This window comes from Citrus sinensis, chromosome 3 (genome assembly GCF_022201045.2).
Source record: "Citrus sinensis cultivar Valencia sweet orange chromosome 3, DVS_A1.0, whole genome shotgun sequence".
NCBI lineage: Eukaryota > Viridiplantae > Streptophyta > Magnoliopsida > Sapindales > Rutaceae > Citrus > Citrus sinensis.
In genome coordinates this window covers 42,487,670-42,514,749 of record NC_068558.1, presented here as the reverse complement: position 1 = coordinate 42,514,749, position 27,080 = coordinate 42,487,670, and the positions used below count along the sequence as shown (strand labels likewise).

Sequence of the window (27,080 nt, the reverse complement as noted above, 5' to 3'; positions counted from 1 at the left end):
AACAATTATGTTATTTTTTAAAGAAAACGAGTTCAAAGTCGGGTAAGTTGAACATTCAATTGAGTAAGAAGTGAAGTAAGTAAGTTGAGCAAGTCAAGTATCTAGTTGAATAGAAAGTTGAGTAAGTAGATTGAATGAGTCGAGTATTAAGTCGGGAAAAAATTGAGTAATTTTTTAAAAATAAGTCGAGTAAACGTCAAGTAAGTTTTTGAATACGTCGAGTAAGAGTCAAGTAATAATGTTGAATAAGAAGTCATTTGATCAAGTCGAGTAAGTATATTAAATGAGTCAAGTATTAAGTCGAACTATATTTAAAACAAATCAAGTAAAATTCGAGTAAATTTTTTGAATGAATCGTGTAAAAGTTATGTTATTTTTTAAAGAAATCGAGCATTCGGTCGAGTAAAAAGTGAAGGAAGAGAATTGAGTAAGTTGAATATCTAGTTAAGTAGGAAGTCGATTAAGTATGTGAATGAGTCAAGTATTAAGTCGAGTAATTTTTTAAACAAGTCGAGTAAATGTCAAATATTATTTTTTGCTTCTTTTGATTTTGCTCGACTTTGTGATTTAGGGATTCACTTCAGTTTTGTTATGATTTTATTAAGGTTATTTTTATACTTTCTCTGATTTTTTGAAGTATACATATGTAAAATTAAAAATTTTAATGATTTAAGATATATTTTGGGTATTTTGAGGGAAATGGGATTATATCCCATGCAATTCTCTCTATTACTCTGTAGAAGGAATCCACGCATACCAATCCCATTCCGACAAGTAAGAAAATACTATGATATCTCTTCTAACGTTAAATTAACTCCTCACATTACTCGGATACAAGTTGCGGATAATCCTACCACATTTATCTCGTGCGCAGCGGCAACCAATTGTGTGGTGGATTTGATCTTGTCCGAAACATGCTGCTCCATAAAATCAGACAGTGGAGTGGAATCCAAAGGCGACTCTACCCAGAACCAGAAGATTTGAAAATCAAAGAAAACAAAATCCATAGCAGCATGATGTCACACTTTGTTATGGTTCACGGAGCAAGTCACGGAGCTTGGTGCTGGTTCAAGGTACGAGCACTTTTGGAAACATCAGGCTACAAAGTCACATGCCTTGATTTGACGAGTGCTGGCATTGATCGAACTGATCCCAACACCGTCTTCACTCTGGAGGAATACAATAAGCCCCTCATCAACCTCTTGCATAACTTGCCACATAATGAAAAGGTTGAGTTACTGTTTTGATTGATTTTTGTAATTCAAATGGGGTTAAGTTCTTATTTTTAGTTATTGGTTTGTTTGAATTTTCAGGTGATATTGGTCGGACACAGCATAGGAGGTCTGAACTTGACGGACGCCATTAATAGATTTGGTTATGGCAAAATTCATACGGCTGTTTACGTTGCGGCTGACATGTCGGATAGACGTACTGAAGACGTAAAGGTTCTTTTCCCTGCAAGCATCAACCAGGGTGCAGCGCAAAACGGGATATCTCCGGACATGTTCGAACTAGAGTATGCGTTGGGTCCTGATAAATTTCCAACAAGCATCATGGTGAAAAAGGAATATCAACGAGAACTTTACTATCATATGAGTCCTGTGGAGGTGAGCATTGAGAATATCAAAATATTCTTTCTTTCTTTTGTTTAAAAGGTTTACGATAGTAGAGTCAAGTTGATTTATAGTCTCCTATAATTTCTACTACGATGCGAAATTAGGTGGTAAACAAAAGAATTTTAAAAAATTAATAATTTGTAAACCAATTACTCCTATACCAGTAATGTTCTTAATTTCCATATCATCATAAACGGTCTTTTACTAATGCCCCCAATCCGTTAAAGGTGCCCGGCTAACGAATGACACGAAAATACATTATCAGGACTCGACTTTGGCCTCGATGGTTTTAAAACCTGCACCTGCGAGGGTCTTTGCATGTGCTCCGTTCGAAGGTGGACCGCCGGATGCTGCCAAGGTACGCCGTGTGTATATAAGGACCTTGAATGATCACTTATTTAAGCTAGAAAATCAAGATGCTATGATCGCAAAGTGCAACCCATCACAAATCTTTAATATAGACAGTGAGCACTGCCCATTTTTCTCCAACCCGCTTGTTCTCTCTGGCTTGCTAGTTCAACTGGCTGCTTCAATCAATTAATCTTCGTGCCATGTTGGGTATTGTCTCATGTTTTGTGGAAGACTGTATTGGACTTTGATTGTATTATGTTTTAATTTGTAGTTAATTAGAAGGTGCATTGTGTCTCCTCCGATCCTAAAAAAAAAAAGTGTTATTTCTCTATTTAATTGAGGCAATGACAAATTTCATTCGAGTTTTTATATTATTGCTATCTATCTTACTTTGTAAATATTTGGCTTTTTTCTTTTCTTTTCATTTCATCCATACTGAATTCAATTTAAATATTTTCGATAGAAATTTCAGAAAATATATAACAACAATTAAAAGCAGAGAAATGGAGGGGATGCTGCAGTGGAGATATGATCCTCGTCTTTTTCTTCAATAAGAAATTAGATAGTACATTGTCTTCATCCCATTCTTGAATGGGAGAATATTCAAGAAACACCATCCTTACGTGGATTTCTACCGTTCCAAATGTTATGACACATCAATTTGTGTAAGATATATATTATACAAGTGTTTGTGATTCTAAAATTATTCAAACAATAATAAAATTTTAAATATGAATTTATAAATATAATATTATGAAAACGATATTTGTAAACTTTACAAGTTAATTCAAAGTAACATCTTAACATTTAGTTAATTTTATTTTTTAGTTAATATAATATGTAAATTATATAAGATCCAATTCAATCATATATTATACCAAAAATAAGACAGCCAAACACTAGACGATACTAGATATTTAACCCAGCTCCAAAAAATCCTATGCTTTCTAATTTAATCTTATTTTATTTCATCTACACTACCAATATAAGGCTAAACAATGACCCTTTTTTGACCTATGTCAAGAAATTTTGGATGACGGTTTATTTATATCATGAATTTTATAGTGTATTGTCCATCATGAATTTGTCATTTGCATATGAAAATTTTCTATTGTAATTTTTTTCAACTATAACTAAAATCTAATGCTAATCAAATATTTAAATTAATTTAGACAACTCTTAAATGAATTTAACATGAATTTCAAAATTTTAAATGAATTTTGTGGAAGTTTCATAATTTTTTTGTCAATATTTTTATTATTTACTTATTATTCATATTTAAATAAATATATATAATTTGAGAAAATTAACTAAAAAAGTGCAATAAACAAAACAACATTATCATTAATAATTATCACTCACATTTCATTTAATTAAATAATACATAATTCACAAAGTTGAAAATTGTTATTAGTTATGGAATAAAATTACTACAATTACTACAATTATTTTATTATTGATCTCCAATGAAGTGGAAGTTATAGGTTTAAATATTTTGTTAATTCTTTAGAATACCGGAATAAAGGAAAGATATAAATTCATAATAATTCGAAAGAATATCGTGAAGCTAGAGGATTAAGACACGTTAATTCCGTAAAATGTTGAGAATTAGCTAAATTTAAAAACTCACGTAGAGTTTTGAAAATTAAAAATATTATTGAACTCAAATCTCGAGTTTATTCCAAGAAATAATCAAATAACAAATAATCAAGGCCTACTTATAAAAGCTACAAAAGACAATTACTTAAACTAACTAAGACTTATCCTAATTTGACTATAAAACTATTTTAATAAGACTTATATATAAATTAGAAATACAACTCAAATAAGCAATGTCTAAACTATAAATTCTAAATAAGCAACCAAATTTAAACTAGAATAAAAATTAATTAAAATATTCTGAAATATTATATATTTCAATTTAATTAGGATTTCTTTAATTTCTTATTATGTATCATTCCCGCCAGAGAGGAAAAAATTCGTCTTTGAATTTTGCTTGTTGTGAATATCTTCATGTGTATAAGGATTAATTTTCATAACAAAGCTTCGATGTAGACAACGAACATTAAAGTTTCTAGCTTTTATAACGATGTCCATCCAATCATTCCAATGGTGTAAAATAAATTTTTCAATCAACAATTTTGCTAACATCACCTTTCTCGTATTGTTCATGTTGAATTTCAACATAGTTGCTGAAAAATGACATTTTTTCATAATCTACTACCTTTTCTTCATAACACAATATCAATATAGTCATCAAATTTCGGCGGTTGACCCAAATCAATGTCTGTGTGGAGAATTTGTTGTAGACGTGAATGACCAATTAATATTCTCTTTGGAAAGAATGCTATTGTCACGTGAAGCAAAGTCACCATTTTTCTCATTATCCTCATAACATGCATCGTCACGAACATTTTTGTCAAATCCATATCTCTTCTTTCTGTGTAATGATTGCATATTTTGAAGTTTATTTAAATCTTGAGCAATCAAACGCAAAGACCTCAACATTCTTGCCGAAACATCTTCTTTAAAGATGAAATCTTCACGATGATGTTGTGGTTTCATAACTTAATTTTTTTTTTTTTCCATCTTTTGGTGTTTGTTTGGGTTTTATGAGATCAGAAAATTTGAGGGCAATACAATAGTTAAAGAAAGTATAATGCCAAAATTATAAATAAGCACCATTTACTTGGAGAATATGGCGTCGTTCCTTTGACACCATTAAGATTCTTGTGAATGTATTATGTTGTTTTAAGAACTCTATTATGTTAAAGTAAAATTAATTAATCACTGAATAAATAAACATTTTATTTCATATAAATTATAAATTATACTTTAATCTTATTAGAATTTAATATTTATTTATTTACCGATTACATCCAATATGTATTACAATACATGGGTTACATCCAATATGTATTACAATACATGGGCAGAAAATTAAGATATCCATAGGTAGTAAAATAGTATTAAATACTATTTGGTATTCATAAGTAGTCAAGTACTATTTTTCAAGTAGTTTTATTTAGCGGACTATTGAGTTCAAATTATAAAGAATGTAAGAGGTCAAAGAAATTGATATAGGTTGCTCACCCCTCAACATCTTGCAATTACTTGATTTATGTGATGGTTAATCAAGTTAGGAATGTGATGGTTAATCAATTTAGGAAAGTAATTGTATGCAAAGCATATGGAGAAAATAGAGAGACAAGCGTCTGAAATTGTTGTACCGCTTTTGCGCTTCCAAATAAGAAGCCAGATACCTCAACATGCGAAATTGACAGTTTCTTTTACTTCACTCTTGTGGTTAACCAGTTGCTTTTGCGTCGATCTCACGAATTCTTTCGGAATTGAGTGAAAAAAACATTATCAAATACTATTTGATATGTCATCCACTTTGAATTGAATCCCTCGATCGAACATCATAAGAATTCGATTACAGCAAAACGACACCCAAAAAGTTCGCCAATCTAGTAGTAATCGTCGACTATATCCCATTCCCATATCACAACATTAACAAATGAAGAGCGTAAATGTAAATATAAAACGTATGATTATGTTCGTTAAGCTTAATTTTACTGGGAATAATAATCTTGCCTCACACATTTATGAGCTTACGTCTGTTTAGTTGTTGAGATCAAAATCCGCTGATCAGAATCCATGTCCAAGTAACATCACACTTATTGTACGTATTCATATATAAGCATTCATGAGCATGAAACATATTCAACATCATAGTTCATAAACAGATATATAGCCAAAATGAAAAAAGAAGAAGAAGAGAAAAAAAAACGATTTCATACAAAACATCATCACATTTACATGCATGTATATATGATGCGTGATTCTTTCCATGCATACCCATCATTTAAAACAAGGGAATTAGCCTGCGTGATATGAGTATGAGTGTATGACCTGACTGTCTAGAGAGAGAAGAGTTTTCTCTCTCTCCCCCGCTCCCACTCGTTCGCTGCCTCCTTCCTCCGACGTCGTTTGCAGCCCTTTAATTTAAAAACAAAATTCCCCATTCGTAAATTGCTTCTTAAAGTGGAGGAAATGGTGGCCAATGAGATTCTGCCACTTGTAATTGAGCAACGACGATGAGAGGAGGAGAGGAGCCGTCCTTTTGTTAGATTTAATTTAATTTAATTTACACAAATCACATGTGCAGGAAGCGAGCGAGCTGTGTTGGGTTGACAATGCCTGCTATGTGGGCCCCGTCTCTCTTCAGCAAACTCGCTACTTCCACGTACCTTTGATATTTTTCCTCTCCCTTGCTCCGCTCGGCTCCCTTGTTCTGCTCGGCTTCCTCTCTCTTCCCGGCCTTTGTGACCTTCCTGGAATCTACTGGAAGAACGGGCTGCGATCGAGCCGGATCGAAAGGCTGTCCGAAGAGGGTGCCCATGGTGAGGTACTCGTGGGCGAAATACCCGGCCAGTAGGTGATTGGATGAATCCGGCTCGGCTGGAGCTGCGGTTTTATCGGAGCCGGCTTGTGATTGGGTTGTAGCCGGCTTCAGTAATTTTGCTGGCGTGGGCGAGTCGAAATCATCTCTCTCCTTGCGCTTAGTTGGCGTCAAAACACGCCGAGGAGGAAGACGCATCGTTTTGGTATTCATGGCCCTCCTTTTGGGTGCATGCCACGTCAGCACCAGAGCACCAAGTAAAAAAAGAAAATAACAAATAATATCTCTTTTGTTTAATGAAAGAGACAATGCTATCCGGTAAAAATAGTAAAACTGTGAAAAGTTCAAAAAAAGGCTGGAGGTAAAATGGTAAAACTAGGTGAAAATACTAGGGAATATATTGGCATAAATAAAACCCAAAAACAAATTATGAAATTAATAAAAAAATAAAATTAATTATTTTAAAGAGAAAGAGAGTGAGAATAAGAGATCAAATAGGAGTGACCAGAATCTGGATTGTGAATGGAGGAGATTTGAGGATTGGCGATAGCAATTTTATGACTTGGATGGAGGAAATAGAGAATACAAGGGAGAAGGATTGAAGGAGAGAAAAGAGAGCGAATGAGAGGAGTTTAGAAGGAATAAGAGATAGGAGAAGTTGTGTTTATTTATAGAGGAAGGATCTAGTAATTGCCCCTGATTGTTTAGAGGATTTACGAAATAACCAGAGAGGGCCGTGATTACGAATGTACCCCTTTTATCTGGACTTTTTTTTTTTTTTTGGCCCTTTTTTTGGTTATCGCTTTTCGAGGTTTTGCCAAAGCCCGAAGGCGATAAGTGAATCAGATTCCTGTTTAGCAGCCCGATTGATTGGTAAGGCTATTTAAGGTATTTCAGTTCCTAGCCTACTTAAGCTCGATTTTGTTTATTTATTTACTTGCTAAAAAATCAATTTTGCCTTTTCTTCGTGGTTTTATAGGCCTTTGTAAACTTGCTTTTTTTTTTTTTTTTTTGATGGTTAAGTTCTATGAACATGTTACAATCATATTGTATTGTGGATTGTCCCCAAAATTTTGACCGAGTAATTTTTAAATAAATTTTCTTTTTTCACTAGGTCATTTGAGTTCGACTGTTAAAAAATATAAAATTAAAGTAATTTGAGTTTTTTTTTTCACCCCACCTTTTTAATATATGCATATTACGATCTAATTATTATTATTTTTTTTTTGGGGGGGAAATTGCTAGCATTTATTGATATGTTATAAAACATTTATTGAAATATTGGATCCATGAATACACACACGCACAATTGTTGTATAGGAACATATACTACTCTTATTTCGTATCTTCTAGTAACAAAATTATAATTAAAAAAAAAAAAAAACTTCACAGGATTCGAAGAGGGGACCTCAACATTCTTGATTACACCAGCACAGGGATTGTAACCAACCAATAGCAACTCTTTGTAAACTTATTTTTCACAGGGCCGAGTGGTGAACTTTCAAATTTTTTTTAACAATTTAATAAAAAAAATTAATAAAATTGAGTTCCCCACTCGACATTTCTAATTCAATCAATTAAATTAGAATAAGATACCCGATTTAGATAAAAATATTATTATTATTATGCCTAGTAAATATCTTAGGTGATGGTGCCGACTTTCGCCATAACTTCATAATTTATTAACATCTGTTGCCGATCAATATCAAGTAGAAATGAAATTAAAAGTGACTACACAATTTCGATACATCATTTTCTCATTTGTTTACTTCTCTCGAATGACCCTTCCTTTAATGTAACCAAAAGTCTTCTTTGTATCCAATCACATGTAAAATGATTTTAAAAATTCTTAACCCAAAAATATGATATCTTTTCGTTGGAAAGTCTTATTAGATTGTTATCATAGAAAGAATAAAAAAATAAATAAATGAATACTTTTAATTATTTTACCAATTGGATTGCGTCAAACTTCATATTTTAATATTGATACCTTTTTGTTTTAATAATTTAATACCAATCGATACTTAAATACTTAAATAATTAAGTTATTGTCTAAGTTGTTGTAACTTACATAAGTTTTTGTCACGTAAATGTAGCTCATGAAACATTATGGTACCTCAATAAGCTTTCTAGAAAATGAATTTTAATGTTATCTTAGAAAAAAAAATACGATCTAATAGAAGAAACTTGGTAATTTTTTCACTTCATTTTATATGAAAAAAATGTATTGAATTATTAAATTTGTGGTTTACACATGAAGTCTAATATCTCATTTGTTTTCTAAACAAAAAAACCTAACATTTCTCATAAACTTAAAAGGTGCAAACACAAATTAAGCTCATGGTAAAAGAGAAAAAAAAAAGAAAAAAAAAGGAATGACAAAATAAATAAGGCAATGACTATCTTAGAGCTGCTATAAAATAAAACACAAATTACAGTCATACACATAAAGTGATAAATAATAAAAAATACGTTATAATTTTGATTGTGTGAGTCTATGAAGACGCACACTATCTTAAAATGGTTCTAATATAACCAGACCTAATAAATAAGAGTGTGAATTGATTAATCCAACAAAACCCTTGACAACGAAGAACGATAAAAATCCATTGCTTATATAATTAATATTTTACTTGAAATTTTGAATTGTAACAATGAAAAAAAAATTGACAGTAAGTACAATAAAAATTGATTACACTCGTAAGTCAACACATTTGATAAAATCAATGTAAGAATGTCTCAATCAAATTAAACAGTGTTAAATGTTAATAAATGGAAGGTTCTACTAATTGTTGTGAGTAGGTGAGACTTACCCCCATTCATTCACATCCCTTATTAAAGCAGAATTATTTCTTAAAATGCATTCACTTTTTGATACAACAAAATTACATTGCTTCACCTATCATAATTAGGGGTGTTCGCGGATCGGATTTTACGGATTGAACATCAATCCATATCCGATCTATGATTTTGCGGATTATAATTTTTCAATCCAATCCAATCCACGGATTGATAAAATTCAATCCAAATCCAATCCATGCATCTGCGGATCGGATACGGATTTGACTCAATCCATATCCAATCCATACGTCTGCGGATTTGACTAAATCCATATCCAATCCACCATTTTACACATTTGTTTTCGAATTAAAAATTTTTAGTTCTCTCCAACTAATGAAATAAAAAAAATCTAATATAAAAATAATTTTGCTACCAATTAAATTTAAAATTAAATTTTAAATGAATTAATTATTTAAATAAAGTTAAAATAATACATTGAAAGTTTTAAAATATAACACATTGAGACTTATTCAAATAAAGCTACAATAATACGTTCAAAGTTTCAAAATATAACACGCCAAGGTTAATTGTTCGAATAAAGCCACAATTAATTGAAATGGCGAAGTTTCGGAAACCAAACACAGTCTGATCCTTCACCAAGGCTGTTGCGCCTGTCGAAAAGTAGTGATTATTGAGCCGTCCACAATGGAAACCAGGAGAAGCCGTACGGGTGGCGATCTTAAAGGTAGTGATAGTGAAATTGTTCAGCTGGAACCAGTGAATGTGAAGTGGCTCGATAGACTTGGGAAAGAAGATGACTTGCTCTTGCCGGGATCGCATGGCCGATGTCCTTCAAATCCGTGTTGAGAGTGTATCCAACCAGTATTGAGTGTTTCTAATATGTGTGACGGCAGGGAAGCTTAGGGTTTTTTGTTTGCAAAATGTTGGTGACTTGACGTCATGTTACTTTATTTTTGGGTGACTTTACAAATTATTAGTGACTTGGCGTTATGTTACTTTACTTTTGCTAGTGCGTGTGATTTTGCTTTTATTTTATTTTACAATTTTTACAAGTTATATTTGTATATTTGATTATTTAATTATTTTTCATTTTATATTATTATTGGGTAATGGCTAAGATATGTTATAGTACTTATGTAACAATGTAATGTCACATTTATAATTTTTTAATTAAATTTATAATAATTTTTTTAATTAATTATATATATATATATATATATATATTTTGCGGATTCACGGATTTCTGCGGATTTACAGAAGTAAATCCATATCTAATCCATCGATTGCGGATTTTTAAATTTTCAATCCATATCCAATCCACCAATCCACAGATCGGATTTAAACGGACCGGATTGAGCGGATTAGACGGATTAAGCGGATCGGATTGGATTCTGAACACCCCTAATCATAATTATATCCACCCCATGACAGATTGGATTGTTTGTTCGTTTGTTTATTTTATTTATTTTTGGTTAAATTGCTTTCTCCAACAAAATAAGAAATAAAAATAGTAACCCATAAAACCCAAATTTTTGGTATTGAACGTCTTTAATTTAAACAAATATGTTAAAAACAATTTCACCCATTTTAACCCCATGGTTTCATCAATTTTATTTATTTTCGTTTGCTGAATGTCGTATAAAAAACACAACCCATTTTCCCTTTATAATCCTCTTTGACGTTTATTTTATTCTTATATTCTAATTATTTCGAATAGTTTTTGCGAGCCCAATTGATTTAAGTTAATATTAAATCAATGCCCTTCTAAGTTAATATTATATATATATATAACGTCCATGAATGAAATAAAGATTAAATATTAGATTTTTTTTTCGAGTTGATTAAGAACTCTCAATTGATTTAGAACTTCGAGAAAAGCGATCCAATCTTGACTTTAGTCAATAATCGTTACCTTTACACAATTCCAGAGTAATAACGCACGAAGCAACAAAAGTTTATATACATGAAATAAATTTGTTAATTAAACAATTGACTTAAATAGAGATAACAAATTATTGTAAAAAAAAAAAAAACATAGAGATAATAAATTTATACAGAATTTTTGCATAACAGATGTATTTAAACTAAGTCTGAAATATGATGTTTGTAAAACACACCACCATTTTCAATACATTCCTCTTGCAAAACTATTGATAAAAAAAAAAAATCCCAAATCAAGTCAGAATTTCATAATAATAACAATAACATCAGCGGTTGAATAAAATTTGAAGCCATGGATTCAAATTTTAAGACGGTTGCATTCAGACAAGAAAGAAACCAACAACAGGTAACATGGACCAAAATAAAAGATGACACGTCGTCTATTAAAATAAAAAGTAAATGACATTGCGTAAGGAAATGCATCGATGCATTCCATTTACGACATGTCATTTACTTCTGAAAAAATAAAACTTGTATTCTTTTTCGAAAAAAATTAAATTTTAAATTGCATTTATAAGAAAACAATCTAGTTTTCCAACTTAATTAGAAGCTCCCTTACATTTAGAAACTATATGGTTTGAATGGAAGATGCGTTGATCAAATCTCATATAAAACTTTATATTTAGATCTGTAAAATCTGGCACATAACGAATATTTTGATTGAATTTGAATTCAATATTAATACGAGATTTGTGTTGAGCTTTTATAATATTGAAATCGATGGTTGTTAGATAAAAAAAAATGTAATTAAATCTCGATCGTATGTTGCTATAAATGCAAGCTTCGCAGAAAATTATCAACACAACGCTAGATCCAAATTCTATTGAACATACTTACACTAATTAAACGAACATCAACTATAAAAGAAAAAAAAAAAGAAAAGGAAAAAAAAGGTAGTTGGATGATAACTACAGTTGTAAGAATTATGCTGCAGTTAAAACTCAATTGAGCCATTAATTGATCATCAATTAAGCATTTTATCATCCTCGGCTTCTTGGTCAAAGCTCACCAAACCAACAGCACGAAACACGTGATCTTTTAGAAACATCGTTTTAACTAACACAACACCTATGACCATGATACCATCGGCTAATGAGCCACAATTTTGTTTCCCACAAAGTTCAAAAATATGAATATCGCAGTGTGTGTCAGTGTGTGTGTATTGACATTAAACGCCATTTTAATTGGGGTCCCAAAAGCATGATGGAATTGTTCTAGAAAGTTCAGTTGTTCACGTTTAAGTGCATTTAAATTACTTCAAAATAACACATTCATGTGTAACACCAAGCAATTTGGAGTGGGGATATTGGGGTGGACGATAACATGGGGGAGGAAAGAAAAGAAAAGCAAAGTTATATACCGCCTCTATCACAATAGTTAGTAAATATCAATAACTAATAATTTTTTATCTCATCGCGAATGGTAGAATCAAGATTTTGATTGAGCATGGTCACAGTTGAGAAATACAGACATAAAAATAGAGAGATTAAAAGTCGTTCACTTGAATCTTTATCCAATGTGAAATGAAAACATTTACTTCTCCTCCTTTTTAAAATTGAAATTTGAAGGCATATATGCTATATTTTGCAATACTCAACATTCAAGCGATTATAAATGTAACATATTCTTGGTCGTCTTCTTACCACTCCTATTAAGACGTTGCTTCAATTGGAAGATCAAATACGTTTTCCTCCTTCCAACAAGAATAATCAATTATGCCAGTATGTATAGGTCAAGGTTAAGTTACATTATCATGTACTAAATATTATGTGAATAAGGGTCGTTAGATTCGAATAATAAAATCGGATGGGCGGAAATGAAATGAGCAATCTAACATTACGAAACTGGCCTAATAGAAGTTAACTTTCTTTCTTCTCTTTCTTTTATCGACTTTTCCCCAAGTAGCCGTCACCTTCTCAATTAATTTTTTTTTTCCTTTGCTTCCTTAATCATAAATTTTAATTTGGTAATAAACTTAAAGAAAGAAAAGAAAAAGAGACAATATTAAGAAGAGATTGGGCAAGACTAGATTTTTCTAGTTTTTCAAAATTCTATGCTGATATGTCTCATTTCATTTTCATCCGTCTGCTTTTATTATTCAAATCTAAATATCCTTATTCGCGTAATGTCTGTTGCGTGATAATGTAAAGTTAACCTTTCCCTATTTATAAATTTTACTATAAACGAGAACAACAGTGGACATCAATTTAAAGCAGCTTGCAATTTTGGATGAGTCGCTTTCAATCAACATTCAGCACGACAAATATAAAAAAGATGCCAGGCAATTGAGCAATCACATAGCCATGCAATTCCACACCATACATTTTCTCGATATGTGCAACTTTCGGAAGTCAATCGATTAAGTTAATGTGATCTTGATGCCGGCTTATAGAGGAATCAACAAAAGTCATCAATTGATTCTTTCAGCCATTATTTCTTTGGTATCCGAATACATGTAGTTAATAAAACTAATAATTGTTTTAAAAATCATACGATCAAGCCTAGTGCATGAGTTAACTTCCTTTGTATACTTGACCCTTCAAGAAAAAAAAAAAAAAACACACACACACACACACAAACAACTAACTTTTTAATAAAAGGTGAACATATGATAATTTTTTTTTATGAACATAAAAATATGTCCTTGCAAAGTGTTTTTTGAAGCACTAAACGAGATTTGACACCCCCCCCCCCCACAAAATCCCGCCCTCATAGTATTAGCAATAATGTTAGAACAAGAAAATTTTTAGTGAAAATCATCACTTATAATTCAAATACATTCATATTGTATCATTAAAAATTAATAACATAATACTGAATTACTCTCTAGGGTTATGTGATTGACCTTCCATATCTATACATTATCCTAGAGAATTTTCTTAGGGCTCTCTCTTTTGATGATATGATTTCAGAAAGAATAAAAAAATACATGTGACTTAAGGATCATAACTACTTTTTTAGATAATTTTTTCATGTTGTCATTATCTATTCTTAATTTTGTCCATCATATAACTAAAATAACATTAGGTCTTTACACATTAAAAGCCTATACCCTATTAGATACGATAAAGCTCATAATACTAAAAACTTTAATAGATCACTTTTTATTGGCTTAACCTCATATGACAGTTCTCGACACATAATTATTCACATTTAAGTTCAATGTTAAATTAAAGATCCAACAGTACTGGATTAAAAATCCAACAAATAATTCTTTATTCTTTATGTTGAAAGCTTTTAAACAACATATTGTATGCCATAATCCAATAATATTAATCCGTTCCAACCATCATATGGACTACATAAATTTTTATCTAATAATTTGAAATCCATTATTAAGATGACTAGTTTCAAAATTAACGGTATTGGAAACTTATTATAATTGATTCATTGTTTAGGATTATTATTGTTTCACGTTACACGGGGGGTTTATTTTCTATATAATAACCAAATTGTTTAGCTTAAAAACAACCTAATTATATCTTCACCCGTAGGAGTCCAATTACAATTTTTTTTAATGTAATATGTATTTTTTGAACTGAACTAATTGACCCCCAATTAAAAAAAAAAAGAAAAGAAAAAACTTGCATATAAAATCAGTTGAATCGTGCTATATTTGACATGATATTGCATATTTTAATTAAGTTAAAGATATAAATAACTAACTAGTAAGTCAATGAATATAATAAGAGTGATGATATATAGTCATAAATTCTTGTACAAATTTATCTTGTATAAACTGATGTGACATTAATTTATTTGGTAAATATAAAATAATAAAAATAAATCATGTGGGCCAACATTTAATTTAAATAATTTTATTATACTACATCAGTTTGTACAAAATATTATACAAAATAAATTTATACAAGAGTTTGTACTTATATCATTATTCATAAAATAAATAATAAGTTGTGAATTTTTAATATTTTAATTAATTTATCTTCCTCCTCCTACTCATTTTGGCTCATACAAATCGAGAAAGCGAATATAATCAAACACAATAAAGCTAAAAAACTTAAAAAACAAAAAGGAAAAAAGAAAGTAAAATTGGGTGCTTTTTCTTTTTGGAGCTATCGTTTGACGAGTTGACTCGCCGCCAGCCGAAACCGCCGCCAGCAGAAACCGCTCAGTCGCGTTAATAAATGACCGTTACAACGCCAGCGTTTCCTCGCGGTTAAAAAATTTCTTTTTTTGAAAAGAAAAAAAATTAAATAAATAGTTTTAGATTTTAGATTTTAGTTTTAAGTAACTCATTTGAAGTTTCCATTATTCTAATTTTCTAATTCAATTCACCAAATCTGATTAATTTAATCTCATTCAATTAATTAAATAAGATCTTAAAAAGAAAATTTGATGATTAAATTAATATTTTTACTTTTGAAGTAGGACCCAGAAACAGAGTTTTCTTCGGCAAAAGTAATCTCCGTCCTACAATTTCATTTTTTGATTCCAAAATCTTCTCGTTTACGATTCATTTCAATTATCGAATTCTATCTCTCTTTTTATAATTCACCCTCTAAACTCACAGTATTTGTAAGTAAACTTGTTGAATAAATAAAGAAGCTGTAATCTTAAAAGATATTAAAAAATAAAAAGGAAAGTTCGACAGGGAAAAAAAAAACTAAGAAAAAGGGGAATGATTCTTGAGGCGTTTGTGCTTTGGATGCTTTGATTGATTCAAAGAATTAATTGGGAATTGAAGCGATGGGTATTGGTGTTTGTGTGTGGTGGGCTCATTTTTTCTGCTTTTCTTTTTGGAAAAACAAAAGGTGAGTTTTTTTTGTTTTTTGGTTTAATAATTTATATGCTTGATTGATTATGATATAAGTTTTGGGTTTCAGGGATTTTTGCTTATTCTCGTCTATTTTTGCTTTTTAGTAATCGCGAGGTATTTCTGAAATTGGCTGAATTTGGAGCAAAGTTCTGAACTGGGGTTGATGATTGGTTTATGGGGTTTTTGTTTTGATTGATTATTCAGGGTTTTAGAGTGATAAATTTAGGGATTGATGCTTAAATTATCTACAGTTTTTCACTTTTTATTATTTAGGTTTACTTTTCTCATCAGAACTTTTAGTTATTTTCCCTTTTATTTTGTAGAAATTTGATACCCATTTCGTTGTCAGAATTTGGGTTATGAATCATTGGCAATTGGTAAACATTTTGAAGCTTTTTTAAAGTGCATGCACAACATGAATATCTTATATTAAGGTTTTGATTTGTTGTAATTGTTGTTGTTGGTTGTGGTGGTGGTGGTTAAAGATTTTTGAGGGTTACAGGACGTGATGAAGAGCGAAAAGAGGATTAGTAAACGGAGGAGAAGTAGAATCAGTTTGAAATTCGGGAAGTTTATGAAATATATCTGCTCGGGAGAGCAGTTAAAAGCAGTAGATGAAATGGTACCATCATCTGAATCCATTGGGACCAAAGATTGTTCAGCCAGTGATTATTCTTCTAAAGCTGGAGAAGTTGTGAAGCACCCTGATATTGGCAATATAGAAGAAGCTGAGTGGTCTCTGCGAGAGACTAGTTCTTTGAATTATGAGGTTGGTTTCCTGGAGCTCTCTACCATTTAGTGTTTACTTGTCTTCTTTGCATGATCCATTTGTCTTTCTTTCATCAAGTCTGTGATCAATCCATTTTTCTCCTTTTGTTTCTGAGTTATAACTCTTGAAATTTAGGAAAGGAATTTAATCACTTCTTTTAAACCAGTTTGAGGTCTCGATTAATGATCGGAAAACTTTGAATAAGGAAGTATATGGTGAGAAAGATTCTTATCCGTTATTAGTTTTAAGATCGTAGAATTATATAATTAAAGTTGGATTCTAATTTGTCAATTTGCCATAATAAGAGTGATCACGTCTTTTGCCTGGAGTTTATCTGTATAGTTGTTATGCAGTTGAACGTGAGTCTGAGGTGCCTATAACTTGAATTAGTTCACCTTACTATGAAAGTACAAATTAATTGTCTCATGGACGCTCTAGAACTTTCCCACATTGTTGAAGATCTGTGCATATGTTCTATTGTTTATTGTTTTTCCATTCATTGCTTGCCTTATCAATCTTGATATTCTGTTATCGATTATTAATTTGCATACATGTTTCTGCATTTGATATTTTGAAATAAGTGGCAGGAACAGGCATATTGAACTTGGGAATGGTTTTCATGATTTTATATCCTGCTTTGCATGGCTAAGATGTTGGCATTTTGCAGGAAGCTAGGGCTTTGTTAGGAAGGATTGAATATCAGAAGGGAAATATAGAAGCTGCTCTTCATGTCTTTGAAGGAATAGATATTGCTGCAGCAACTCCAAAAATGAAAATTGCTCTAGCACTTGCCAATAGGAAGGGAGAACGGCATAAAAGGCGCTCCCAAAATCTTTCTTCTCCACCAATGTCCATTCATGCTATCAGTTTGCTCTTGGAAGCAATCTTTCTTAAAGCAAAGTGTTTGCAAGGGCTTGGGAGGTTTAAAGGTACTGCTTTAAGTGTGTGGGAGTTTTAAGTTTTAGTTATGCATAACACTGTTCTGGTCTGTTGATTATCTTAGCTGAGCATGCCTTTGACTAATATTGTCATAAAATTGCTCATGATTCCTCTGTTATTATTAATTTTTAGTCCTGTAAAGCATTGTTAGTATTTAACTACCGGCTAGGACAATTTTTTCATTTTCTTTTAATTTTTAATATTTTTGTTTTACTGTTCTTTGTGATTACCATGGCAATGTAATAAACCGCTTTGCATCTTAGAATAGAAATATTTAGTTAAAATTGAAGTGTTCTTTTACTTTGCTGTTATGTTTCATTCATGAATTCAATTTGGTGAAATTCTTGTTTGTTTTCTTTTTTTCATTCTTGCGGAATATATTACTTTTATGTTATTATTCTAAATATGTGCATTTAGTATCATAGATAAACTCTGACTTTGACATTAAAAGATGTCGAACTGTAGAATCAGTCTTTAATAACTTGTATTAGCTTTGGCATCTCTCCAAGCGTTGCACCAAAAAATGCTACTACGATCTTAACGTAGATTGCACAATATCTAGGAGTCATAGTTCAAGCACAGCACCAAAAAGAAAAAAGTACTCATATGGTGGAGGACTAAAAGAGGAAATATTTCTGAGCTAAACAGCAAAATTGGACCATCATTGCATCTAATAACATTTTCAATCCTTCTTGCAGAAGCTGCTCAATCTTGCAAAGTTATTCTGGACATTGTTGAATCTTCATTTGCAGAAGGCTTTCCTGAAAACCTTGGTGCTGATTGTAAATTGCAGGAGACTCTCAACAGAGCTGTTGAATTGCTTCCAGAACTGTGGAAACTTGCTGATGCTCCACGCGAGACAATCATGTCATACAGGAGGGCCCTCCTGCCTTGCTGGAACCTTGATGCAGAAACTACTGCAAAGCTTCAGAAAGAGTTTGCCATTTTTCTGCTGTATTGTGGAGGTGAAACATGCCCTCCAAACCTTCGCTCTCAAATGGGCAGTTCATTTGTACCTAGAAACAATATAGAAGAGGCTATACTTCTGTTAATGATACTATTAAGAAAGGTTGCTCTCAAAAGAATTGAGTGGGATCCATCAATCCTGGACCACCTTTCATTTGCTTTTTCTATTGCGGGGGACTTGAGTTCTTTAGCTAAGCAAATTGAAGAATTACTTCCTGGGATAATTAATCGGAAAGAAAGATATCATATTCTAGCTCTCTGTTATTATGGGGAAGGTGAAGACCTGGTTGCTTTAAATCTTCTGAGGACACTGTTGAGTGGTAGTGAGGATCCAAAGTGTCTTCCAGCTTTATTAATAGCATCAAAGATTTGTGGGGAATACCCTGATCTTGCAGAGGAAGGGGCAACTTTTGCTTCAAGGGCCCTTGAGTGCTTGGGGGATGGATGTGGTCAGATGGAAAGTACTGCCAATTGTTTGTTGGGTATATCACTTTCTGCCCAATCCAAAGTAGCCATTACTGATTTTGACAGAGCTACCAGACAGGCTAAGGCACTCCAGGCGCTGGTAAGTGCCGCAAGAAGTACCAATATGAGAGATCTAAGCATTCTTTACCGCCTCAGCCTTGAATATGCTGAGCAGAGGAAGTTGAATGCTGCACATTATTATGCCAAGATGCTGCTAAAGCTAGAAGGTGGGTCTAATCTGAAAGGATGGTTGTTGATGGCCCGGATATTATCAGCTCAGAAACGGTATGAGGATGCTGAAACTATTTTAAATGCTGCTTTAGATCAGACTGGAAAATGGGAGCAGGGAGAGTTGTTGCGAACTAAGGCAAAGGTTCAACTCGTACAAGGCCAGTTAAAGGGTGCCGTTGAGACATATACTCACCTTCTGGCTGCCCTTCAAGTTCAGACTAAAACATTCAGTTCCGATAAGAGGTTTTATAAGGTTTGCTTATCTCCTAGTTGCCCATTTCTTCTCTAATTCTTTACTATTTATTGATTGATTTATTAATCAGAATATCTAGGAATGGTTCTCTAAATAAATTTATCCATAATCTGTGCTTTTTGCATTATTAATCAGAATTTTATTTTAGGAATCGAATGTGTCATGAGGTCGTATTTTTGAGAAAAATGAGCATGTAGATGGATCCAATTGGTTTCCTTAGAAAAGGAGACCTGAACAATTCTTGGAATTTATCCCAGAGTTTTTGTCATTAACGATATGGCAGGGCATCATGTAATGTAACAGGAGGCTTATTCCCAGACATTATTCTGGAGATAGCTTGTTGGAGTAATGGTCTGGGAGAAGCTTGGGGTTTTGAGACATGCGAATATGTATGTCAGATAAAATTCTAGTCTTTCTATGGAACTCAATATCGGAAAATGAACTAGCTCTTTCAGTTGTAGAGGGTTGTTTAGTTGTAAGTTATGGATGTACGTTTACATTGTTGTTAAAGATTAGCTTTCAGTTGAGCTATTATGGGTAATTTATTCAGTATTGGTAATTATGTTTAAATTTTAAACTGATAGATAGACAGGCCTCTTGATAGATAGACAGGCCTCTTCCTTTGAAGATGTGATTATTGCAGTCAATGTACCGTGTATGGCTAAAATTGAGAGTTTTTTCTTTTTTGATTAATCTTGTCTCATTTATGATGAGTGTTTTTGAGGCAATAGATATTGTAACTTTCTTCCCTTTTGTATTACTTTTGATAGGGCAGTGCAAACCATGCTAGAAGTTTGGAATTGGAAGTGTGGCTTGACTTGGCTTTTATCTACATAAACCTGTCACAATGGCATGATGCTGAGATTTGTCTTTCTAAATCTGAGGCCATAAGTTCTTACTCTGCTTCAAAATGCCATGCAACTGGTAAAACTTATTTATCTATTGATCTATAATATCTTCTAAACCTTTCTTTCATTCACCAGTCTCATGAACTGTTAATGCCATAAGCTAGGAAGATATTTAAAGTTCCTTTCTTTGCAGTATTACCAAACTGTATTATCCATGAATAAATTGCACAAAATATACCCCTTAGCTTCGAGAAATTCTAAAATACATCAGAGATACCATGTCAGCTATACAAAAAGCAAATGATGCTATGACATGTGTGCATTTATTTTGAAAAACTATTATGGAAGTGGTGATTATATTAAATTCAACCACACATGTCATGCATGCATCAATTGGTTGTAATACATCAGAGATATTCTAGAATTTCTCCTTCGCTTCATAGGTAGCAATAGTGAATACAAATTTATTCTTTTGCTTGAAATTGAAAAATAAGGGAGAGGAGGCAGTGAAAGAAATTATGTTTTAGATTCGATGATTTGTGATTAATCCTGTCTTGTACATCACCAATTAGATGGGAAAGATAGAACTATTGTCTTCATGTCTACTGAAAAGCTACGGTACCAAACTCGAGCTTCCAGGCAGCCGCACGCCACAACTTTTAGTTTCAGTAGTATTGGTCCATGTATATCTACTTTTAGTTTTAAGTAGTACAAGTCAAAAACACTTGAGCATCCGTAACTATTTAATTCTTTTTGTTGGTCGAATTTATCCAAAATTATAAAACATTTTCTCATAATGGAGCATGTTAAGAGTTGCAAATTCTGAACCTTGTTGATATTTCAGGTGTACTTTATGAGAAAAAGGGTCTCTACAAAGAAGCCATAAAAGCTTTTAGAAGTGCTTTGAACATTGATCCTGCTCATGTCCCAAGCTTGATATCCACAGCCGTGGTTCTTAGAAAGCTCAGTGACCAATCAAATGCAGTTATCAGAAGCTTTTTGATGGCTGCTCTTCGATTAGATGGAATGAACTCGTCTGCATGGTACAACCTTGGGCTGTTCTATAAATCTCAGGGTACACAATCATCTAAACTAGAAGCCGCTGAATGTTTTGAGGCTGCGGCCTCTCTTGAAGAGACAGCACCAGTTGAACCTTTTAGATGACCAGTCCATACAATGCGAACTTTTGGGTACCTTCAATTTTTTTTTTCTTCTTCTTCTTACACTATTTTACACAGGATTGACAAATATAGGAACTAGTGAGGCATTTGCCTTCATTAACCTCAGCAAATGAGGAGAACAGTTTGTTTTCGGAGCAGAAAGTGATAGAAAGTAATGTTGTATCTTCGTTTAAATTCTATTTGTTGATTCAATTGACATCTTGTTATCGTAGTTATACCTCCATGGTGATGTTATTGTACGTAACTTCAGTTTTTTCTAATTTCTTACCAACTTTGTGTACATTCTTTTTATTCTGGAAAAAAAAAATTAATAATATTATCCTTTCCAAAAAAAAAAAAAAAGAATTAACAATAATAACATGTTTCACGCTGAGGGTCACGATGAGCGAGGTTTGATTTGACCGGCCAAGTGGTCCCCACAAATATTATTTTTTTACTCCTTTTATTAAATAACCTCCACTAACAAATTCTTATTTTGACTAGTGCCCCGATAGTTTAGGACATTTTCAAATTACCCCTTTGGTTTCTTTGTTTCTCTCTTCTTTTACCCATTTTGGTCTAAAGAAATACAAGGAAGGAGGGGGAGGAGAAGAAAGGAAGAGAGGTAAAAAAAAATGATGAATTTTATATTTAATAAAGTAATCAAAATGAAATTGATCTTCTTTTTTGCTCTTTTCTTCTCTTCTCCTTTTCATTTCTTTCCTCTTTTATTACTTCTTCCAATTAAATACGAGCTTAGGCGTGTTTGGTTGGGATCAGAAGAGAGATATAAGAGGAAAAATTTTAACTACTCACTTTCTATTGTTCGGAAAATAAAAATTTAAATTTTGTCATAAATAAAATATATAAACTTTTTAATCCATACTAATGCAAGTTCATTTTTTTAGGATTCTAATTTTCCATCATGCTTATATATACATTTAAGGTTGGGTAATTTATTTCAAATTAAATTTAGTTTCTCTTCAGTTTGAATAATTTACCATACTTATTTTTGCTGTTGTCCAAAAAATATTTAAATCTGTATTATCATTATTATTTTTTAAACTTAGAATAAAAGAAAAGAATTGTACATATTCAAAATAACCTAATTCTCAGGGACTTATCCGCACATAAAGAAACAGAACCTTTTTTTCAAAAGAATTATATTTTATTCATGTTTGGTTGGAAAATGGGAATAAAGATTTGAACTTTGTTTTACACTACCTGTTATCCAATGTCCAGTCATGCGCCGACACTGGACCGAGTGTTATTAAGACAAGACAATGACAAACAAACAAAGCAAACAAACACTCTTGTAATAAATAGAGGAGGCGAGAGTGAAACATACAGAGGGCTTGCATCTATTGTCAGCTTGTCACTTTGTGTGTGTGTACGATATATGTATTATTATGTATTATGTGTATGTAGGACTGGCAGCCTTTAAATATTAATTTTTTGCACAGTAAACATATTTTAGGTTCAGAGCACAGAACTTGAAGAGGGTTCACGCCGTTTTTGGTGGTTTGTTTTAAGCACGGTGCGAAGAGAGATGGAGAGCGGGAAGAAGGAAGAAGCAGGGCCATCAAGGGGTGTTGTCAATGCTGAAGAGAAGAAAGATAAGCAAAGAGAAATGAAGACTGAGAAACCACTGACAATAAGTGAAGTTCTGCTAGCTGATGAAGAAGAAGAAGAAGAATATGATGATGAAGATGTTAAGGAAGGTGATGGAGTTGTTGCTGGCTTTAGTCCAGGGCCTTTGGTTTCCCTCAAAGAACAGATTGAGAAAGATAAGGTTTTTTGCCTTCTCCTTTTTACTCCTATTACTCTTTAAAGCTTCTGATTGTATGTTTTTTTTTTTGTTTTTGTTCTTTATTTGACTTTGAATATTACAGCTCATTCTCTTATGTTTGCTTTAACTGCTGCTTAAAAATTTGTGGGATTTCAAATTTTCAATATTCCGTTTGGTTGCTCAGAAAATGTAGGAACAGTTAGAAACTGTTATGATAGTCCCAAAGAAAAAATTGAACCTTTACTCAATTCTACTATTTCATTTTTTCCTCTCAATTCCTCGGCAAGCAAACTACTCATTCTTTACTAAGTATATGGTGTGTGTATTAACCTAAAATTGTCAAGTTTATTACGTATATGGTGTGTATATTAACCTAAATTTGTCAAGTTTTTTTCTAGTTTGATATGGATTATGGGGTTCTTAAATGAGGCTTTGTTTCGTATTGCTGTCTAGCAGCTGGAACTGTTAAGCTACAACTATAAAGTGTTTGATAGACAATTACAACCGTGCCACCATAGTTTGGAAGTTAGAGGTGATTTTGCATGTTTGTCTGACTATTTATCAAAATTATTAGCTTTAAAAGTCTTATTTACCAACATTATCAACTTCTATTTCACAGCTGGGCTTTAATTTCACTGAGTGCTTAAAATCCACAGCACTTCACTACCAAACAGAGCATTCACTATTGTGTCTCCTTTTACTCATACATGTCTAACAAGTTTTGCATTATGAGTAGCTCTGTTATTGCTATCTCTTTGGTTATTGAGCATGGGAACTCATTTTTCAATAATTATAATATGAGTTTTCTTATTTATCTTTTTAAAATCATAACTATCCAATTTCTACTGAATATAACATTGTTTGCTCCAATTTATTGCAAAACTCAAATTTGTATTTCAGGATGATGATAGCTTAAGGAGATGGAAGGAGAAGCTGCTTGGTTGCGTCGAAGGAGATTTAAATGGTTTGTCCTATGGGGTTTTGTATTTTTGTTTGACTCTTCGTGTTAGTCTTTCCTTCGTTAATTTTATGTTTTCTTAGGCCAAATGGAACCTGAAGTCAAGTTCCATTCCATTGGAATAATATCTGATGACTTTGGGGAAATTACTACTCCTTTGCCCATTGACAAAAATCAGAATGGTCATGTCCTTTTTACTCTGAAGGAGGGATCTCGGTTCCAGCTTAAGCTAACATTCAATGTTATGCACAACATTGTTTCTGGCCTTACCTACTCCAACACAGTGTGGAAGGCAGGACTCCAAGGTGCCAATACTTTTTCCTTTGCTTCTAGGTTTTAGTGTCTGTCAATGAGGGAACAATTGTACTTGAGATTGTGGATAACACTCATGATTGTGTTAAAACTTAAACATGGATGGAATAAATTGACCACAGATACCTAGGACTAGTTATGGAGTCTAATCTAGTTCACCTGTGCCTCGCCATACTTCCATTTGAAAATTAATACCAATTTCAACAGTGGTTTTCATTGTCAATTAAACTTCCCATTTCAGATTGCCATAATGTTTGTCCCATGTCATAATGACTTTATGCTATTGTTTTCAACGTAAAAGTTCATTTTTTGGATTCATAATGAACAATATATTTCCATAAAAGGATGGCCAGTATTAACACATTTGCTGTTTGATCATAAAACAGATTTAGCCTATAAAACCATCTTGGCCGTAACTTCATTCTCAGTCCTTGAAGTTAAAACAATGCACACAAAGTTAACTGATCTGAAACTGTAGGAGGTTGATTTGGTTGTTCTCTATAGTTCAAAGTGGTTATAGTATATAATAAATTGAAAGGGTAAGTTATGAGTTCTGGCATTCCAGTACCTAGAGCCTAGTGTGTTTGTCATTCTCAATATTGTGAAGTGGATGGATGGTGAAGGTTTTGCAGCCAAGCCACCCATTTTTTCCACTTTAAAACTATAGAATTTTTTTCCCCTTTGTATGTAATCTTTCAACTATTTAATGTAATTTATTATTCATTTTCATTCATCTTGTCCATCAGTTGATCAAAGCAAAGGGATGTTGGGCACTTTTGCTCCTCAGCGGGAACCATATGTGCATACTTTGGAAGAGGAGACAACTCCATCTGGTGCGCTAGCTCGAGGTCTTTATTCGGCAAAGCTTAAGGTGAGTCCTAGTGCTTGCTTGCGATTGTCCAGAAGCACTCGAATGCTTATATCAAGATCATAATATTTCTGTGTCCTGTCTATTTAGTTAATATTACTTACCGATTTCATGCTTTTTTTCCTGCTTCATACAGTTTGAAGATGACGATAGAAGGTGTCACATGGAACTCAATTATTCCTTTGAAATCAAGAAGAGCAGATAGTGTGATTTTGTTGGAACAGTGATTTGCAATATCTTTCTCTGTTCTTTCCATCTTCTGAACTGAATATTTTGTGAAACTATATAATTTTACATTGCTTTGTAGGCATCCTAGAGTTTATATTCTAAATTCATGACTATGAATTACATTTATTTTATTAATTCATGACTTTGAATCACCTCTCTCCCCTTGCATTGCATATTTCTTGTTCATTGGCTATGAGTACAAGCAAAAGCATGCATACCCAGAATATAATTATGAAAATTTCCTGCTCAAGAAAACAACGTGCATAAATATTTGTGTTCTGAGTTCAGAGAGGTGATCTGGTGAAAAGCCCATAAAATGGAGGGGGCGATGTTTTGAAACCGTGACCCTAATTGTTGAGGTTTCTTGGCATGTCCGTGACAAAGTATTTTTTGTCAGGAGGGACGGAGCGTTTTGAAGAGAATGTTGAAATCATTTCCCAAGTGTGATCATTAAAGAAGATTTGAAATTGTAAGTTTCTGGAGTTCGTGTTCTGATGGGATTTGCTATTGAGTTGTATGCTTGTATGATATTTTGGACAGTCAAAAATGTGTTCAAGTCCAACTGAACATCCCAAATCTGCAACGTGGAATGAAGTACGCAGTTGCTGCTTTATGTCAAGCTTCTTGCTGATTTTATCCTATAAGAGTAACATTACAGGCATTAAAATGTGAAGCTCTTAGAATATGTACTAACTGTTGTTGGTTGATGGCTTATGGATAACCTTTCGCTTGTTTCTTTTTATTGCCATTCAGTTGCCTAGTTGATCATGTAAAAATGGAGATCTTGAAGCTAGTAGTTTAAAAATGTGAAGCCTTTAGAATATTTTCCAACTGTTGTTGGTCAATTGTTTACGGACAACCTTTGGCTTGTTTCTTTTTATTGCCAATAATTTGCCTAGTTCATCATGTGAAAATGGGGATGTTGAAGCTAGTAGTTGAAAAAATGTGAAGCTGTTAGAATCATTTTCCTACTATTGTTGGTCAACCGGATTTGGATAACCTTTGGCTTGTTTCTTGCTAGAAGCCTAGAAGGTGGGATTGGCTTCCCATAAACTTGTCTCTGTTTTTAGATGTCTTCGGCTTGATGAGAAATTTGAAGAGGGCAAAACTCAAGAAGTATTCTTCATATTTTGTGTGCATTTTGCCTAGATCATCATGTAAAAATGGGATGTTTAGCTAGTTGATGAAAAATGTGAATCTCTTAGAATCATTTTTCATCTTTAGTTGGTCAATTAAATTTGGATAACCTTTGGCTTGTTTCATTTTAGAAGGTTGGATTCTACCAATGAACTTGTCCCCGTTTATAGTTATCTTCTGGTTGATGAAAAATCTTGAGAGGGGAAATTAAACTCAAATAGTTATTTTCATATTTTGTATACATCTCTGAACAAACCCTTACCCT

The 27,080-nt window shown here is 32.5% G+C and overlaps 4 protein-coding genes across 7 annotated transcripts; 3 read left to right on the top strand and 1 right to left on the bottom strand.

Annotated features, from left to right (window-relative positions):
- Positions 1–853: 853 nt before the first annotated feature.
- Positions 854–2,365, top strand: LOC102625455 (methylesterase 17-like). The gene is made up of 3 exons (XM_006479421.4): positions 854–1,229; positions 1,314–1,607; positions 1,882–2,365. Exons 1-3 carry the CDS (start codon positions 915–917, stop codon positions 2,155–2,157), a joined length of 885 nt encoding a protein of 294 aa, XP_006479484.2. The 5' UTR covers positions 854–914; the 3' UTR covers positions 2,158–2,365.
- Positions 2,366–5,745: 3,380 nt separating this feature from the next.
- On the bottom strand, positions 5,746–7,021 carry LOC102625171 (hypothetical protein). The gene has a single exon (XM_006479420.4). It carries the CDS (start codon positions 6,583–6,585, stop codon positions 6,127–6,129), a length of 459 nt encoding a protein of 152 aa, XP_006479483.2. The 5' UTR covers positions 6,586–7,021; the 3' UTR covers positions 5,746–6,126.
- Positions 7,022–15,342: 8,321 nt separating this feature from the next.
- On the top strand, positions 15,343–21,718 carry LOC102624693 (protein NPGR2). Of its 4 annotated transcripts, XM_052437578.1 has the most exons (8): positions 15,343–15,887; positions 15,997–16,051; positions 16,216–16,269; positions 16,378–16,661; positions 17,329–17,590; positions 18,299–19,515; positions 20,286–20,439; positions 21,208–21,718. In XM_052437578.1, exons 4-8 carry the CDS (start codon positions 16,401–16,403, stop codon positions 21,525–21,527), a joined length of 2,214 nt encoding a protein of 737 aa, XP_052293538.1. In that variant the 5' UTR covers positions 15,343–15,887; positions 15,997–16,051; positions 16,216–16,269; positions 16,378–16,400; the 3' UTR covers positions 21,528–21,718. The 4 variants fall into 4 exon arrangements, with proteins under 4 accessions (XP_052293538.1, XP_015386326.2, XP_006479481.2 ...); XM_015530840.3 differs by lacking the exon at positions 15,997–16,051; XM_006479418.4 differs by lacking the exons at positions 15,997–16,051; positions 16,216–16,269.
- A 1,118-nt stretch (positions 21,719–22,836) lies between these two features.
- LOC102624411 (rho GDP-dissociation inhibitor 1-like) lies at positions 22,837–25,830 on the top strand. Its single transcript, XM_006479417.4, has 5 exons — positions 22,837–23,315; positions 24,213–24,276; positions 24,354–24,575; positions 25,329–25,453; positions 25,587–25,830. The coding sequence occupies exons 1-5, from the start codon at positions 23,073–23,075 to the stop codon at positions 25,653–25,655; spliced, it is 723 nt and encodes a 240-aa protein (XP_006479480.2). The 5' UTR covers positions 22,837–23,072; the 3' UTR covers positions 25,656–25,830.
- The last annotated feature ends 1,250 nt before the right edge of the window (positions 25,831–27,080 follow it).